The 15,000-nt window shown below is 35.8% G+C and overlaps 1 protein-coding gene across 3 annotated transcripts in view; it reads left to right on the plus strand.

Annotated features, from left to right (window-relative positions):
• The window catches only part of LOC131960961 (CCR4-NOT transcription complex subunit 2-like), a 19,337-nt gene extending 9,599 nt beyond the window's left edge, over window positions 1-9,738 (plus strand). For 2 of the 3 annotated variants that reach the window (XM_059326227.1, XM_059326226.1), the window contains exons 8-15: window positions 709-839; window positions 1,020-1,206; window positions 1,411-1,567; window positions 3,180-3,241; window positions 3,492-3,541; window positions 3,677-3,777; window positions 5,767-5,911; window positions 7,378-9,738. In XM_059326227.1, coding sequence (XP_059182210.1) covers window positions 709-839; window positions 1,020-1,206; window positions 1,411-1,567; window positions 3,180-3,241; window positions 3,492-3,541; window positions 3,677-3,777; window positions 5,767-5,911; window positions 7,378-7,464 — 920 coding nt within the window. In that variant the 3' untranslated portion in view covers window positions 7,465-9,738. The remainder of the gene's footprint in view (window positions 1-708; window positions 840-1,019; window positions 1,207-1,410; window positions 1,568-3,179; window positions 3,242-3,491; window positions 3,542-3,676; window positions 3,778-5,766; window positions 5,912-7,377) is intronic. The other variant, XM_059326228.1, reaches the window with a different exon arrangement.
• Window positions 9,739-15,000: the final 5,262 nt, after the last annotated feature.

The raw sequence follows: 15,000 nt of genomic DNA on the forward strand, positions 1-15,000 counted from the left end.
AGACGGGGTTTCCCATTAACGACCCAGACTGTGGCGGCCCGCCAGGCTGCTCCAACGTCAGATTTTAAGCTACTGAAAGTATTTCTACACGATTCATTTTATAAAGTTACTTTGTGTTGTGTTGCTGTTGTTCAGCAGAGTGTCAACAACAGAATTTACAAGAAACTGTCAAAATAAGATGCCTTAAATAAAACATACAAGAACCCTTATTCTCCTTTTAAAATAAGTCTTAAAATCTGCAATGATGAGATCAGTGTATATGATGGAATAGTGGCATAAGAATGTGTGAGAGGCACCAAATTTGGGCATTTATGGAAAAAAGAAACACTGTCTGGCTGCTCCAAGTCCTAGTGGAAACATGTTGACAGCAATTAAAATTTGGACACAGTCGGATAACAGATTCTATAATACAATATCTTCTGACTATGAAAAGATGTTATGTGACGTGTTTGCTCTCATTTTGCTCTCAAAGTGCACAAAATTGATGCATTTTACTTATAAATGTAAAAAATGTTCTGCCAGACTCTCATAAATTCCTCCTTTTTATTTTGAGTCTGTTCTCTTAATCATTATTTTATTGATGCTTCTTTCTATTTTTCTGGACACTTTTGCTGCTGTAACACTGAAAATGTCCCGTTATGGGACTAATATAGGAATATCTAATCTAATCTTATTATTCCCCTATAATAACTTTCGCTGTGTTTCCAGTTGGCATGGTAACCAAGCCGTCCAGTGAGCAGTCGCAGGACTTCTCCATCCACAACGAAGACTTCCCAGCTCTCCCTGGGCCAAACTACCAAACAAAAGACCCCACCAGCACCAACGAAGACAGCAAAACGGTACAAACCTCTTCTTCTTTTTGTTTTTCTCCACATCCTCGCCCCTTTGTGTTGTTGTTTTTTTTGTCTCTTTTGCCGTTTTCTCGTCTTTTGATTAGTTTTTATTGATCTCTGCTGTCCAGTTGTTGCTGTGGATGAAATGCTGACTTGCTGTTTTTATCACTTTCCTCACTCGTGCAGCGCTCTCATGTCCTGACTCGCCCCATTTTTTCGGCCTGTTTTTTCCCTCCATTTTTGTCCAACCAGAACCTGAACTCGTCAGGAAAGCCCACCTCGAACTCAGACGGTCCAAAGTTCCCCGGAGACAAGAGCTCAGCGCCTAGCAACAACAACCAGCAGAAGAAAGGGATCCAGGTTCTCCCCGACGGTGAGACGGGTTCCACGTAGAGAACCACAGACCGGAGACGGGTCCGAGTCTAACTGTGTGTGTGTGTGTGTGTGTGTGTGTGTGTGTGTGTGTGTGTGTGTGTGTGTGTGTGTGTGTGTGTGTGTGTGTGTGTGTGTGTGTGTGTGTGTGTGTGTGTGTGTGTGTGTGTGTGTGTGTGTGTGTGTGTGTGTGTGTGTGTCCCAGGCCGTGTGACCAACATCCCCATCGGCATGGTAACGGACCAGTTCGGGATGATCGGCCTGCTGACGTTCATCCGGGCGGCGGAGACGGATCCCGGCATGGTCCACCTGGCGCTGGGCTCCGACCTCACCACGCTGGGCCTCAACCTCAACTCACCCGAGTACGACACACACACACACACACACACACACACAGACAGACAGACAGACAGACACACATACTCACAAAAACTCAAACACAGAGAAACACACTGAAACACAGGCACACACACACAGACGAACACAGACACACACACACACACTCAAAGACACACACACACTCTTACACATATAGACACAAACACACACTCATAGACACACACACATACTCACAGACCGTTTAGAGCAGGGGTGGGCAATTAATTTCCCCAAGGGGCCACATGAGATACTGTAAAAGTTGCAGGTGGCCGGTCCAAAACTCTCTGAACTAAATTCTGCTCCATATTAATGTAATCGCTTTATAAAATACAGTAAATTATCTGGTTTTGAGCTGCTACTGATAAGAATACATGTTATGATAAGACTGTTAATGTGGAGTCAAATATAGCAGTAAGACATAGTAAAAATTCCAATCATTATCTCACTTTTCCAACAATATTTAGCATGTAAGTTATGCAGCAAACCAGCAATTTTTATTTATTATTATTAACTTTTTGCAGAAAGCAATGCCTATGCACGCATGCACATATGTAAATTGCCTTCAAAATAAAAGCACTGCGGTTTTAGTCATGTGGGGATAACACACACCTAGGACCAGCTGAGCGTCAGTGTTTTTTGAGTCGTGCACATTTCCAGTTTAAAAACCTGCCCTGCAACCACAAAGTTCAGCTGCAGGACCACCTTGTTACCTGCAGTTATCCAGAACTGAATCTAAAACCAGATTTTGTCGTAAGAAGTTAAACTGCTGTGATTTTATTCAAACTGGCTGAATTTGCATTTGTCATTATGACACATTCTTGCAAAAATAAAAACGCATCCAACAGTTTGTGTACTTTATTTTGCAACAGTGTAGTGACACTTAATGCAACTTTTACTGCGTCAGTAATAAACAACATGATTAACATGATATTATGTTTCATGTGTGTCAGACTGAGGCACGAAACGTTAAGGAGATCACATTTCATTTCATTTACTTGAAAGTTTGATTTTTTTTTAGTTGACAAGATGCAGCAGAATTCGTCTCAAAGAAAACTAAGCACTTCTTCTTGTTAAAAGTTCTTAACAATTCTGATTCATTTAATGCTGCAAAGACTGATTTTTTTCAAGTCCAACCGAAGCTGCAAACTCTGATTGTCACATCAACAAATCTAAAGTAGAAGAGTATTCATTCAAACTAATTAAAACTTTTAAGAACTCACTTATTATTACAGTCTATGTAATGCACTCAATTCTGGTGAAAGAATTAATTAGAGGATAGACATAACTTCATTCTTAATGGTGGATATTACAGCTCCTGCAGGGTTTAGTTTCCATATGATTCAAGATGGTTCACGCTGTCTGCAGCTCTTCATCTCACTGAGACAGTTTCTGCTCGTCTTCACTGCAGTTTAGTTGTTTCTCCTGAAGAATATCGAAGAAACAGTGAAATAAAGCAGCAGCAGCTTTGTATTGGACTCAGGAGAGGAACTAAAGTTTGCAGCAGCTGCTCTTAACAACAGCTTCTACTGAATCTAACCGTGTCTTCTTCTTCTTCTTCTCCTCCTTCTCCTCCTCCTCCTCCTCCTTCTTCTTCAGGAATCTCTATCCTAAGTTTGCGTCTCCGTGGGCGTCGGCTCCCTGTCGACCGCAGGACATCGGTGAGTTCACGCTCTTTAAAACACCAAATATGTCATTTATTTTAGCTTTATTCTGCATATTTATGGAGGAAATATTGGACTTTAATAATTCCACAAGAAAACTAAATCTGAATGTTTTGGTGGCCAAAGTTAAATACCATTCAAAGGACCTTCTTTAACTTATTTTTATAATTTTCTCTCTAAAGTGTTGAGTGTATAAGAGCTTGGGTCTGCAGGTGTTTCAGCTCTTTAATAACTTCTCTCCCTGCAGACTTCCACGTCCCCTCAGAGTATTTAACCAACATCCACATAAGGGACAAGGTTTGTACTTTACTCTCTGTAGCTGTAGGAAAGACTTTATTATTAATAGTTCAGTGTTTGTGTTTGAATGGTTTATGTCTGGGGAATAAAGTTTTGACTCTAAACTGAAGATCTTTTTCTCTTTGATGTCTCCAGTTAGCAGCTATCAAGTTGTCTCGATACGGTGAAGATCTGCTGTTTTATCTCTACTATATGAACGGAGGAGACCTACTACAACTCCTGGCTGCAGTAGAACTGTGAGAACAACACACACACACACACACACACACACACACACACACAGTTGCATATACAGCAGGGGTCTCAAACTAAAATTACCTGCAGGGGGCCGCTGGAGGCTGTATCAAAATGACTAAAAAAAGACACATTATTTTTTTTAAAAAGACACAAAAAGACCAAAAAAGACACAAAATGACTAAAAAAGACACACAATTATTAAAAAAAGTCACAAAATTACCAAAAACAGTAATTAAAGGGACCTTCCACACACAACACAGTAAAGTGCCATTCATATAAAACTCACATTAAACTTTCATATCAAGGTGAGGGCCACAAAATATCGTCACAAGGGCCACAATTGGGCCGCGAGTTTGAGACCCCTGGTGTACAGGTGCATCTCAATAAATTAGAATATGATGTAAAAGTCCATTTCCAGTAGTTCAAGTCAAATAGCCCCAACCAAGTATTGAGTTGGACATACTTATCAGAGACCAACATTTACATATTAAACAGACTTTATAAAATTGGTCTTTTGTAATATTCACATTTTTTTGAGAGACTGAATTTTAGGTCTTCATTAAATGTAAACTATAATCATTATGATTAGAATAAATTAAATAAATTAAGACATGAAATGTTTCATTCTGTGAGTAATGGATCTATATAATGTGTTATTTCCACTTTTTGAATTTAATTACTGACATAAATAAACTTTTCTATGATATTCTAGTTTATTGAGGTTTCAGTTAATCATTAAAAAAATGTGTTATACAGTTAATTTCTTTTATTAGGAAACCGTTTCAAACATTTACATGACTTCTGTTTCATGCAAAGTAAGAGGAATTTACATTTTAAATAGTATTTTACATTAGGAGTTAAATAAAACAGATCAATTAACAGAAAGTTACCTGAAAGATGATTTAAATAACACAAAATAACATTTAAAATAAGGAGCAAAACAAAATCCAACAGCTGCACGATTTCTAGCTTTATTAGAGGATTTTAATTAGAGGTCAATATAATTAACATTTAATCAGAATTGTTGTTGCCTTCAGCAGGAGCCTGAAATAACCGGAAACCTTATTGAATTATGGGGAAATTAAAGCAGTTATAGCAGTGAGCAAGCATCATTTTCCTTTATATATATTATATATTTATATTCATACACATACTCACATAGACACCATTAAACAAATGTACATAAACATATAAACATTTACACACATACAGTATATAAAGCCCTATACATATACATGCATCTGCCCCGTCTAAGTAATGAGACAGAAATAAGAACCAGTTAACTTAATATTCAATATGCATTTCCTTATATCATTTTGGTCAGAAAAAAAAGGGAGTAGGCTGAAGTATAAAATAATTCTCTAGGCCTAAACCCTGGTACTCAACACTTCAAATAAGAGATTTTCTCTCTATATAGCCACTTAATGTCAAATAAATATGTATTATTATTTATTTATTTATGTTCTGATCAGTCAACCATAGTATATCAAACAAATTAGATCTAAGAATTTCTATTACTCACAAGACACAAAATGACTCAAAAAAGACACAAAATGACAGAAAAACACTAAATAACTTAAAAAAGAAACAAAATGACCAAAAAAAGACAAAAAAATTACGAAAAAAAAAAAGACACAAAATGACACAAAAAAGACACAAAATACTTCTCTAGACCTAAACCCTGGTACTCAACACTTAAAATAAGAGATTTCCTCTATATATAGCCACTTAATGTCAAATAAATATGTATTATTTATTCATTTATTTATTTATTTATTTATTTATTTATTTATGCTCTGATCAGTCAACCATAGTATATCAAACAAATTAGATCTGAGAATTTATATTACAACTGCAAAGAAAACAAAATAAACAAACATTTTCCTTCAGTGATGTTTAAATATCAGGAACTTTCCTGTCTGCAGGATGTCAGATATTCTTCAGCTTCTCCTCTGAGTTTAAACCATGTAAACTGTGTTTGTGTTTAGGTTTAACAGGGACTGGAGGTACCATAAAGAGGAGCGGGTCTGGATCACCCGGGCCCCGGGGATGGAGCCCACGCTGAAGACCAACGCCTACGAGAGAGGGACCTACTACTTCTTCGACTGCCTCAACTGGAGGAAGGTGGCAAAGGTACACATGCTCATCTTGTCACTTTACGTCTTTTTTGTGTCTTTTTTTTTTTTTACATTTTTGTGTCTTTTGTTAGTAATTTTGTGTCTTTTTTGGTAATTTTGTGTCCTTTTTTGTCACTTTGTCTATTTTGTGTCTTTTTTTTACATTTTTGTGTCTTTTGTTGGTCATTTTGTGGCCTTTACCTGTGATTCTGCAGAAGTTGGGCTGCAGCTAACATCTTTTTTCATAATCTGATAATCTGCATTTTATGTCTGTGATTAATCCATTAATTGTTTGTTCTGTATCATGTAAAAAACAGTGAAAAAAACACAGTTTCCAAGAGAACATTGAATTTTAATGTTGAATTTCAAGGTTTGAACAGTGCTTGGATATTGGATTAAGTGCTTGTAAATGCTTATAAATTCTGACTGTATTTCTCTTGCAGTCTGACTATAGATAACCGCATTTTCAATGGAAAATATATATATATAAAGTGAATAGCCTGGAGCCTGTAATCTGAAATGAAGACCTCTCCGCCTGCGTCTTCTTGTTTCTGAGATGTTTCTTGTTGCTCTCCCCTGTATCTTCTTACTGAAGATAGGTTTTCTAGTTCCTAGTGCGGCTTGAAGACCTCCGAAAATCCGGCTCGGGATTTTTTTGGTGTTTTATTTATTTTTTTAATCATGTTTTAAAAAAAACACACACACACCAAAACCCCCTAGTTAGTTAGATCTGGATATGACCGGTAGATTGCAGCATTACGGTGGATAGCGTACAGCCTGCCGGAGAAGAATAAAGTAAACAACAACAACAACCAACAGCTTACTTTGCTTCTCCGACGTGGAAGATCTGTTGATCTGACCATCTATCCTCATAATCTAATAATATAATCTAATAAGAGTTGTTTTATTTTTGAAAGGAGCACAGTTTTTGACAGGATGTTGTATTTTGATCTCGTTAACGATTTCAGTCAATGCAAGAATGTCAGTTTTTTGCATAAAAAAATTTCAGGCACAGGATTTTTTCTGCTGCTAGTGGATGTGAGGGCTCCTGCTGCCGTTTTTTTTTGTGGTAATTTTGTGTCCTTTTTGTCACTTTACGTCTTTTTTATTTCTTTTTTGGTAATTTTTGCATTTTTTTTGGTAATTGTGTGTCCTCTTTGTCACTTTACGTCTGTTTTGTGTCTTTTTTTGGTGATTTTTGCGTCTTTTTTTGGTCATTTTGTGTTTTTTCTCAGATTTTGTGTCTTTTTGTCGTTCTACATTTGTAACAACATTCATGACACAAGAAAGTCAACTTCTTTTTCTGGTTTCTGTCATTCTAACTGTGTTTTTCTGCACAAAGACATGTTGCAGGACTTAGATATTTATAGAGATTTTCTATGTTGCGGTGAAACACAAGCACACAGAGAGTCACATGTAAAAAGAGCAAAAAAAAAAGCCTACATTTGCAGCGAAGTAACCCGTGTTTCTGTTTATTTTCAGGAGTTTCATCTGGAGTATGACAAACTAGAAGAGCGACCTCACGTTCCCTCCACATTCAACTACAATCCTGCCCAGCAGGCCTTCTGATTGGCTCTACCTCCTCCTGCCTGCCTGCCATTGGCCCTCCTGGCTCCTCACCCATCACCCCCCCTCTAGGTTTACTCCCACCTCCACACACTCAAAGTGAATCTGGCCAATCAGGACTCGGGGGCGGGACTAAGGACGTCCTGGCTCCTGCTCTCTGTCCCCAAACAGAATAATAGACTCTATGATTTTAACTTTTCAGACTTTTTGTTTGTTCTTTACCTCATTTTCTGTTTTTTTTTTTTTTATTTTTTTTTATTTCCCACCCTCCCCTCCCTCCTCCATGAGTTTGGTTTTGTTGGTCTGTTATGTGGAGCACAGACTTAATGTCAACAGACAGCACAGTACAACACACACACACACACACACACACACACACACAGTAAATAACTGTCCATCTGATGCAGTGATTCATGTTTCTATTCAGTCTTAAGAATTGACTATTTTTGTCTACAGAAGCTTTTAAGAAGAACCAGATTTTAAAACACACAACACAGAATTCAATCACCTGTCAGGTGGATAATTATTTACACACACACACACACACACACACACACTGTGTCACACACACACCTCTCTCGGATCTTTGGCAGGAAAATATTTATCAGTTTTCTTCATTTTTACCAGCATTACAAAAAAAAATCAACAACACACACACAGACAAACACACAACAGACAGCGGAGAGTCAGGAGAGGAAATGCAATGTACATTGTAGCACTATTTCATAATAAAAGAAGAAAAAATATCTTTTTTTGGTTTGTTGTTATGTGGCGACGCGTGAAAGCAGCTTTTTGTTTAACGAGGTGAAGTTAGAAACAGAAAAGTCCCTCTGAGTGGGATGTGTTGGACATTTTTATCTGTTTTTAATCAGCAGATTCTGATTTATTCACCTCTTAAAGGAACATTCTGCCTTTTTTATATATTTCTCCTAAAGTTGACAAATCCCCATGAGCTGATTTCTTTATATAGAAACAGCTGATACTGAAGTTTTTCAACATTCAACAACAGTCAATCAACATTTGGTGTTTTGATACCTGAAAAGGTGAAATAATCACAGGAAAAAAATCAACAAAAATTATGTTTTTGATTGTTTTCTAATTTCTATTTTTTATTCAGGCACAAATTAATTAATAATGGTAAAATAAATCTGCAGGTTGCGCGAGAATTTTATGAGTTTTTAGGCAGAAATCTTGATTTTTTTTTTATTATAATTTTAAAAAGTCGGAAGAAAACATCAGGTTGCTCCTCTAGAATTAAGAAGCTAACTTTTTTTTTTTTTTTATAATTTAAAAAAATATTGTAAATTAGCTTTGATAAAAAACAGCATGTTTTATTTGAGTCTTTTCATGGGATTTAATGTAAAGAAATATGGAAAAACATCAGACTTATTTTTTGAAAATTTAACGGCACAACAACAACACGATAGCCACAAATTATTAGAGTAATAGAAATAAAAAAGTGGATTATTTTCTAAGCATTTTGCCACAATTTAGTCGATTAAAGTAACAAAGTGACAGAAATGAAAAATGTCAACACATCCCTTTTTCGAGGTTTTCACCATTTTCTTTTTCATCTTTGTTTTCTGTTTTTTATTCCCTCCCTCTGCCAGAGGAAGTCCCTGTTTCTTCTCCTTTTTAATATTTTATTAAGTTTTTCTACTTTAATATCACTTCCCCCCTCCACATTATTACAAGTCTGTTTTCTGCCCGGCAACAGTCGAACCAATCAGACAGCTGGAGTGACCTCTCTCAGGATCAATGAGGAAAAAGTTTGAGAAATCTGCTCGTTTTATTTTCTTGCCGAGTTTTTATTTGTTCAGATTGAAATCAGGCTCACGTCTTTATTCTAAACAGGAAGCTGGGAGACGTTAGCTTAGCTTAGCTTAGCACGAGGAGGATTTCTCATTTTTACACTTTAGTTTTTATACCGATTAAACAAATACGTCTCTGTTTACACTTGGTTTTAAAATGTGGTAACAGTGTATTTATTAGGGACTATTTTCAGCTGCGGATGAATCCACATTTGGTGCTCTCTGGGTTTAGTTTATTTGAATTTTTTGTTAAATAATTTCCTAAAAAATTAGTGCTAAATGACCAGTAAGACTCGTGAAACCACTGGCCGAGATGGTCTAGGGCGCATTTGACCAAATATCTTTTGAAGCGTGCACGTTAATGCATCTTAGACAAGAACGTAACAGGAAAATACGTCATTGGTGCTGTTCGGCTGCCGTTGTTACCATACTCAGTATTTTTCTTCTTTTTTTTTTACAAACAAAACCAAGTTAGTTCATTTTCGTATAATAGCAGAAACAAAAACGAAAAACTCAAGTTTGTAAAATATTGTTTGTTATCAAGACAACAAACACTACAATTATAAATTGAAAGTTTCTGCTTCGCACAGTATTTTAGTTTGAGTAATTTTTAGTTTATAAAAAAGCAAAGTGCTGCCACAGAGACATGCAGAGTTCGTACAGGTGCTCGAAACCCTTCAAAATGCTTGAATTTTGTTTTCAAGGTTTGAAAAGTGCTAAAATTGTATCTGTTTCTTTAACAACAAATTCCTACAGAATAGAAATATAATGAGTTGGAGAACCTGAAATGAAAACGTAAAATAATCATTTTCAGTATGTATGTATTTGAAGAAATATGTAATTTACCACAGCTGTAAGATGCTGGAAAAGCTTGAAAATGGACCTTGAAAGTGCTTGAAAAGTGCTTGAATTTGAGCTTGGAAAAGGTGTACGAACTCTGGACATGAATCGTCTCCGATCTTTGTGGTTCAAAGGTTAAACATTTAAAACCAAAGTAAGCGCTCTAAAGATATTGATCATCATCAATGAATATCTTTTCTTTAAATCAATGTCCGGTCCCTCACTGTGGCGTCCCTACAGTGCAGAATGAGGCGATCATTACGGTCACACAACTTTCCTATATTGCAAATAATTGGAAAAAGTGTTGAGTAACGTGAAGGAGACTCCTTTTTCTGACAAAAGTTAGTCAAGTTGTACCAACAGAAATGCTCAGGAGACTATGTGGACGTGCTAATAGTGCACCAGGATCAGAGACTATGTGGACGTGCTAATAGTGCACCAGGATCAGAGACTATGTGGACGTGCTAATAGTGCACCAGGATCAGGAGACTATATGGGCGTGCTAATAGTGCACCAGGATCAGGAGACTATGTGGACGTGCTAATAGTGCACCAGGATCAGGAGACTATGTGGACGTGCTAATAGTGCACCAGGATCAGGAGACTATGTGGACGTGCTAATAGTGCACCAGGATCAGGAGACTATGTGGACGTGCTAATAGTGCACCAGGATCAGAGACTATGTGGACGTGCTAATAGTGCACCAGGATCAGGAGACTATGTGGACGTGCTAATAGTGCACCAGGATCAGGAGACTATGTGGACGTGCTAATAGTGCACCAGGATCAGGAGACTATGTGGACGTGCTAATAGTGCACCAGGATCAGGAGACTATGTGGACGTGCTAATAGTGCACCAGGATCAGGAGACTATGTGGACGTGCTAATAGTGCACCAGGATCAGGAGACTATGTGGACGTGCTAATAGTGCACCAGGATCAGGAGACTATGTGGACGTGCTAATAGTGCACCAGGATCAGGAGACTATGTGGACGTGCTAATAGTGCACCAGGATCAGGAGACTATGTGGACGTGCTAATAGTGCACCAGGATCAGAGACTATGTGGACGTGCTAATAGTGCACCAGGATCAGAGACTATGTGGACGTGCTAATCGTGCACCAGGCTGAACGGGGAAGTGTCTCATCTGTCCACACATTTAAAACCAAGTGTAAACAGGCTCAAAGTATCATGTTTATCAGCTTCAAGGTGCTGTTAGGAGGGTTTTGTTACCTTTAAGAAGAGCTAAGCTAACAGTTTCCCTCTGCTTCCAGTCTTTATGCTAAGCTAAGTTGACGTTAGATTTATATTTACCGTTCAAACGTGACAGCGGTCTCAATCTGAACATTTAAATTTTGACAAGAAAGCAAATTTCTCCCCCGTAAAGTCAAACATTTCCTTTTTAGCCACTCCACTAAAAAAAAGTCCCAATTTTTAAGTCAAAACTCCCAAATTGTTTGCTTTTTTATTCCGTTATTTTTCCTCCAGGAGGCACCAATGTACACCTATGTGTATGTATATTTATATTTATATATATACATATATATATATATATATATATATATATATATATATACATACAGACTTGGCAGTATTTTTAATTAGTGTGATGGAGGAGAGTCTCCCTCTGCTGGCCGCCAGTAAACGATGCAATACTCACCACGGAGACGGTGTTACAGGGGACCACGCTCGACTCCGCCGCCCACAACAACAACAACAACAACAACAACAACAAAGAGCCGTAACCGCGGCGACCTCCTCCAGGGGCCCAGCTCGTTCACTCTGCAGCAGCAACAAGCCAAGGACACGCCCACAGACCCATGTGACCTGTTCTGAGGAGATTTGATTGGAGGATTTGAGGACTGAGGCACTTGGCCGTTTGGCTGTTTTATTAAATATGGCAGCTAGTGTTTTAATAGGAAAAAGAATAAAATAAATATTCTGGTAATGAAACTGAAGGAGGACTGGCGGCTGTTTTTTTGTGCAGAATGACGTTTTGTTTTTCAGGACGGAGAAGTTGATGAAGAAGATTCCTGCGAAGATTTGTGTTTAAAAGTCGTCTTCGTCGCTTCTCAGGTACGTTTTCATCTGTTTTTATTAAGAAATGTATAAAGGAAATATTACAAAAATAAGTAAGTTTTTAAGGAAATAAATAGGAGGGGGAATTCTTTTAAAAAAGCAAACAAAGTGCATTTTAAAATGAATTAATAAACATTAAAATACATTTAAAATAAATACGTCAATTTAAAAAAAATGAATTAAATTGGGAAAAAGTGCATGCATAGGGGAATTAATAAAGCAAAAAAGAATAAAATTTTGGAATTTAAATCACATTTTATCAATCAATTGCTACATTTACTTTTCTTACATTTAAAGGCACATTTATTGAGTTATTTATTATTTTATTTATTTATTTTATTTTATTTTGGCTGCTGCTCAAGAAGACAACAACTTCCTGCACTACAACACAGGTACAAAACATTAAACTAGTTAAATGTGAATTAAAAATTAATTAATTGAAACAAAAAAAAGTAAATACCTAGGGGAATTGATACATTTTTTAAAAAAAATTGGAATTTTAATTCACATCACATTTTATCAATTAATTGCTACATTTATTTTTGATATTTTGGTTATTTTATTTATTTTATTTTTATTTTGGCTGCTGCTCAAGAAGACAACTTCCTGCACTCCAACAGGTACAAAACATTAAACTAGATTAATGTGTGAGTGTTACAGGAGATAGTGTCGGGTTAATTTCAAGATTATTTCTTTGTAATGTGGGAAAAAAATATCTGGATTAAAAGCACCACAAGAAAAAAATGTTTATATATATTTTAATTATTTTTTCTAACTCTTAAAAGACGGAAATACATTTTTTTTAATTCTTATTTTTTTATACAAAGTGGCAAAAGCTATACATTGGATCTGTAGGTTTGTTGTTTTTTAATGGTTTTTTTAATCTAAAATCCACTTCCTCAAAACCGTTTTTGCAACAAAAAATGATTTATTAAATATGTTTTTTTATATTTTTGTTTTGTTTGCTCCTTCCCTTAAAATGAATATAAATATGAGCTATTTCTCTTTAAATGATTGAAGTGTGAGGAAACAATCTCACCTGAAGAAGATCCTTTTATTTACTATTCAGGAGCTTTCAAGCAGATCACAAGTTTGTTTTCTGTGGGGTTTTTTTCTCAAAGATCTTTTAGGTTTCTTCCTCCATGTTGCCTCAAATGTTGGGACTAAAAGTTAATTCATGACATTTAAAAAGAAGTAAATAAATCAATCTGACCGAAGGGTTCATTTGGTTTTGTTGGCTGTGTTTCAGTGTTTTGTCCAGCAGAGGGCGCCACCTGCCAACCAGACCAGCAGACAGGAAGGTGAATGTTTATTAAAATGTACAAATGTTGCAAACATGAACTCAATATTATGGATTATAAACTCAATTTGAGTTAAAAAGTAAAAACAATATAAAATTAAATATTAATTGCAAAAAAAGACATAATATCTATAAAATAAAACATTTTATCAGGAAGATAAACAGAACACAAAGTTATTAATGGTTAATTCAACCATCATTCACTTCAGTATTTAGTTATCAATAATAATGATAATTTTATACATTTTCGGACCTTTTTTTTGCAGATGAAGCATTTAAAATGAGACATTACATTTTTTAAATTATTATTTATTTATGTTTAGACTCATTTTAGTGTAAGTGTAAAGTGAAATTATTATTCTTTATTTAATTTTTTATTCATCTAAACATTTTTTACCATTCTCGAATTGAAAAAAAAACCCTTTCATAAATTGATTATAATCTTTCACTAAAAAAAAAAAAAATAGTAAAATAAAATCACACAGTATAACAGCCTTCTTGCTTTGCTACTTATTCAGGTTGTTGGATAAAATAATAAAAATTATGATTGCAGCAAACTATTTACTTACTATTTATTCAGATGAGACAACAGAGGGAGAGGGGGTATTATAATTTAAAAAATATATGTTTTTGCTATTAAAATTTTGTATTTTTGTTTGAAAATGCACATAAACTTTCCATATTTTCCAACAAATGAATGTATTAACTTTTCATTCGAGCCTCTTGGACTCAACAGCAGCTGAATAAATGAAGTTAAATGAAGCATAAACACACACATTGACTGTATTATTGTAAACAAATAGAAGCAGACAGAGATAAGAGACAGAGAGAGAGAAGACATTAACGTCAGCACCATAAAGACTTAATGTGGCCATAAAAGCAGCTTTTACTGCTGCAGGAGACTAAAAGTGTCCAGTAGATTTAAGAGTTTAAACTGGAGCCAACGGAGGAAATAAAGAGGGAAAAAGAACCTGAAATTATTGAGTGAGTCATTTTAATTCATGTGTCGAGGGTCAAAAAGAAGAAAATAGTTTTTAAAGAAATGAGAAAAGCAGGTTTTTCTTGCAGGATATTTCAGTTTTTAATGAGTTATGTAACCGACTGAACTAAAGAAAAAGAAAAATAGTGGAACAAAGAGAAAGAGAGAGAGCGAGTGGGCGACGTGTGAAACTGAAACTTGATTTTATTTCTGTTAATTATCTCATCGAGCTGCTTCAATAAAACAAAGAGAAGAAGAAGAAGAGACACAGATCTTTATGTCTTTGTCCTTTTATAAACAGTGGAAACACTAAGGGGTATAAAAGTGATGCAAACGGCTTTTTATTTCCTTTTTTTGGACGTTTATAGTGAATGATAAGTTAATTGTCTCCATTATTGATCATTATGTTGGATTATTTAATTAATTAATAGCCATTAAATGACCCCAGAGTGAAAGCTTATGTCATCAGATGTGTTTTTTTGTCTTTCGACAAACTTTCTAAAACCTCAAAACTTTTATTTTAACCCTTTGGG

The sequence above is a fragment of the Centropristis striata genome, chromosome 22 (assembly GCF_030273125.1).
Source record: "Centropristis striata isolate RG_2023a ecotype Rhode Island chromosome 22, C.striata_1.0, whole genome shotgun sequence".
NCBI classification, from domain to species: Eukaryota; Metazoa; Chordata; class Actinopteri; order Perciformes; family Serranidae; genus Centropristis; species Centropristis striata.